General features: G+C 33.6%; 1 protein-coding gene across 1 annotated transcript; it reads left to right on the top strand.

The window, feature by feature from the left end:
* Positions 1-221: 221 nt before the first annotated feature.
* Positions 222-2,826, top strand: LOC122595397 (profilin-2). Its single transcript, XM_043767749.1, has 4 exons — positions 222-449; positions 912-1,049; positions 1,938-2,081; positions 2,616-2,826. The coding sequence occupies exons 1-3, from the start codon at positions 327-329 to the stop codon at positions 2,070-2,072; spliced, it is 396 nt and encodes a 131-aa protein (XP_043623684.1). The 5' UTR covers positions 222-326; the 3' UTR covers positions 2,073-2,081; positions 2,616-2,826.
* Positions 2,827-3,168: the final 342 nt, after the last annotated feature.

The following is a 3,168-nucleotide window of genomic DNA, read 5'->3' as shown; positions in this document are numbered from 1 at the left end:
TAGTTGAAATTTAAGGTTATTATAAAAGTAACAGTAATTTAGTTAGTTCAAATTATCTTTTAAAATTTAAAAAAAAAAATCAAAATGCTATTTTATAAACCAAAATAAAAATATGAATATTAATTTTGAAGTTGGAAATGCAATAATTCATGTCACAAAAAATTATCGTACGTCATATTGTCGTTATTTCCACGCTATATATATACATCTGTATCTATATGTAGTTTCTGTGTCTGTATCTCCAAGTCTCTGCTGCTACTAGTATTATCAAATCAAACTTCCATTCAAAACTCAGATCAATTAATTAGAAAAAGAAGAAAAAGAAGATGTCGTGGCAAGCGTATGTTGATGATCACTTGATGTGCGAGATCGAAGGTAACCACCTCTCTGCCGCCGCTATTCTCGGTCACGATGGCAGCATCTGGGCTCAATCTGCCACCTTCCCTCAGGTCTTTTACTTCATTTTGACTTTAATTCTGACTCCAGACGTTGCTATTCATTTTAGGGTTTATCTGTCGTTTGACCTAATTACTTTTCCCATGACAAACATTAGATACAATTATACAGTTGATCTTAATAGGAGTAATCGGTCCATTATCAGTCCTTTGAAAAACATGAGTATCGTAATTAAGGCGAAAGCGTATACTTTTGTTGGTCGAAATTTAAGTATACTTGTTTAGTGTATACTTATATCTTTCGATACGACATGATCTATGACTAATATATATATATATATATATATATATTCATCTGTGGATTGAAATGAACTCTTAACACGTTCCTCCTTTTGATTTCTACTTTGTGCCTTAATTAAGTATAACATTCATGTTTTTTTTGTTTTTCTGCATTTTTTATGTTACTGCTTTCTTGTTTGCTGAATTTGTGTGCATTTTGGTGTTATAATAATGCAGGTCAAGCCAGAGGAAGTTACTGGTATCATGAATGACTTCAATGAACCCGGGTCACTTGCACCGACTGGCTTATACCTTGGTGGGACTAAGTACATGGTTATTCAAGGCGAGGCAGGAGCTGTGATTCGAGGGAAAAAGGTGATGATCATTTCACTTCCATTTTGATTTGATATTGGCTGGTTTCGTTAATGCAAGTGTGTACATCAATCTAGTGGGTGTTTGGATGTGTTTTCCGAAAGTGATAAGTTGATATTGAATAACCATATTAAGTTGAGATAACTAGTATATATAAATCTTGGATCCATAGATAATCTGCTTCATTATGTGAGAATCAATTTTATGAATTTGCTAACCAAGGCCCTTAGGGCAATGCTTAACACACGTCAATGTATTATACATGGATTTTGTTTGTTATGTACAATACCTTTATGCATATAACCGTAGCCCTGAAGGCTAGAGTTAGCAAAATCCGAGTTTTTATTGATGAGAAATGGAAGCTTAGATTAATCCAGGCTATATAGGTAAAATATTTGACACCTTTGTCCCTTTCATAATTCCTTAGAATGCTATTACCAAACTGATTATTTAACCTTTGTATAAGTAGGTAATCTTAACCTTACATATGGTTTTGTAACACTGGAACGTCAACATAAATCAGATGATCATCTTTATCAAACAGTGCCTTATGATGTTTAGATTCAAACACCATCTGAATTTAACATTATGTGTCAGTGTAATGCTTATTTACCTTTCTTATCTTAATCAGAGTGTAGTTATATCCAATGAATATGTTTAATTTGGTTGGAAGTTTGTTGTCGATAAGTAGTATGCAATAATTATGTTCAGTTTGGCTTATCTTTTGTTTAATTTGCATCACGATCTCTTCTCACTTTTTCTTATCACAATTTACATTTGAAGTAATTATTCCTGAGTTTTATCCTACATGTTTCTGCTCAACAAAAATATGTGAAGATTGCAATTTTTTAGTAATTGTATATTAACTTATGCTATTGTGGTTGCGTACAGGGACCTGGGGGTGTTACCGTTAAAAAGACAGCAATGTCCTTGATCATTGGTATCTATGATGAACCTATGACTCCAGGCCAGTGCAACATGATTGTTGAAAGGCTTGGTGACTATCTTCTCGACCAGGGCTTTTGATTTTATTTTGTATGTCTCCTCCCCTTTTGGTTTCCTGTTCATATGTAGTGTTTGATTTCTGGTTTATAATTGATCGCCAAATTATTGTGATCAGGGGTCACAGTAATCTGGTTTCAATGTTCTAATAAGCATATTGTGCTTCAGATTACTAGTTATCTAGGAATCAAATAATCAGTCTCACTCATACCAGCTGCAACAGCATTGATCATCTAAAATATACCAAATTTACATAGTTACCTTTTCGTTTACCACAAAAATTGAGGGATTTTCACTAATATTCTCAAACATTTAACGTTATTCCATAAAACCATCTTTTTGTTTATTCGTCCCGTCGTTCCTCAGAAAGCTCAGAATTTGCCAAACACTGAGAATATTACAGCTTCAAATACCTGAAACACATCCAAAAACTATCTGCTAGAGTCTGTTTCGTTTATCATTATGTGATAATTATTAATGGTCACATAATTTCTTTTAGAGAGAAGATCCAAATATTTAATCCTTGATATCCGGTCAGCCTAATTTGTAATTTGGAATGATTTGCAGGGAACTGATACAGTACTAGTAATTAAAGTTGTGGAAAGCTCCTGGAGATGTAAACCAGTGTTTGATGCCTGACGGCAGATATAAAACAATCTTTTGAATTGATCCGACTTTCCCCTTGTATTATACTTATCATGATTAAGTGTGATGGATATGGGGCACTTGTTTAGTTATTTTTTTTTCTTATGGAGTGGTATTTGATGAATGTTTTAAATGGTTTGGTATCTCTCATATTAATATATACGCCTTTGCTTGTGTACCATATATCTGTGCTTTGGTCCAATTGGCAAAAGGTGGATTTGGTACCATTACAGGTCAATAAGTGTAAGCTTTCGTGTCCAAGCCACCATCTTTTCTTTTATTCATGTCAATTTCTTGTTATCCGGTTTAACTCGTTAAACACGATCTTTTGTTGTGATCCGGTCAGCTTGATTGTACATTAAGGTTTGTTACTTTTTTATGTTAAAGACTTGAAGTCCAGAGAATGTGTGTTCCTAGGTGTTCATCCCCTTCTCCTTTATGATTTTCTTGGATTGAAACAACATAAATTTCTGTG

The sequence above is a fragment of the Erigeron canadensis genome, chromosome 4 (genome assembly GCF_010389155.1).
Source record: "Erigeron canadensis isolate Cc75 chromosome 4, C_canadensis_v1, whole genome shotgun sequence".
Classification (NCBI taxonomy): Eukaryota; Viridiplantae; Streptophyta; class Magnoliopsida; order Asterales; family Asteraceae; genus Erigeron; species Erigeron canadensis.
This window is presented reverse-complemented; position numbering and strand designations above follow the sequence as displayed.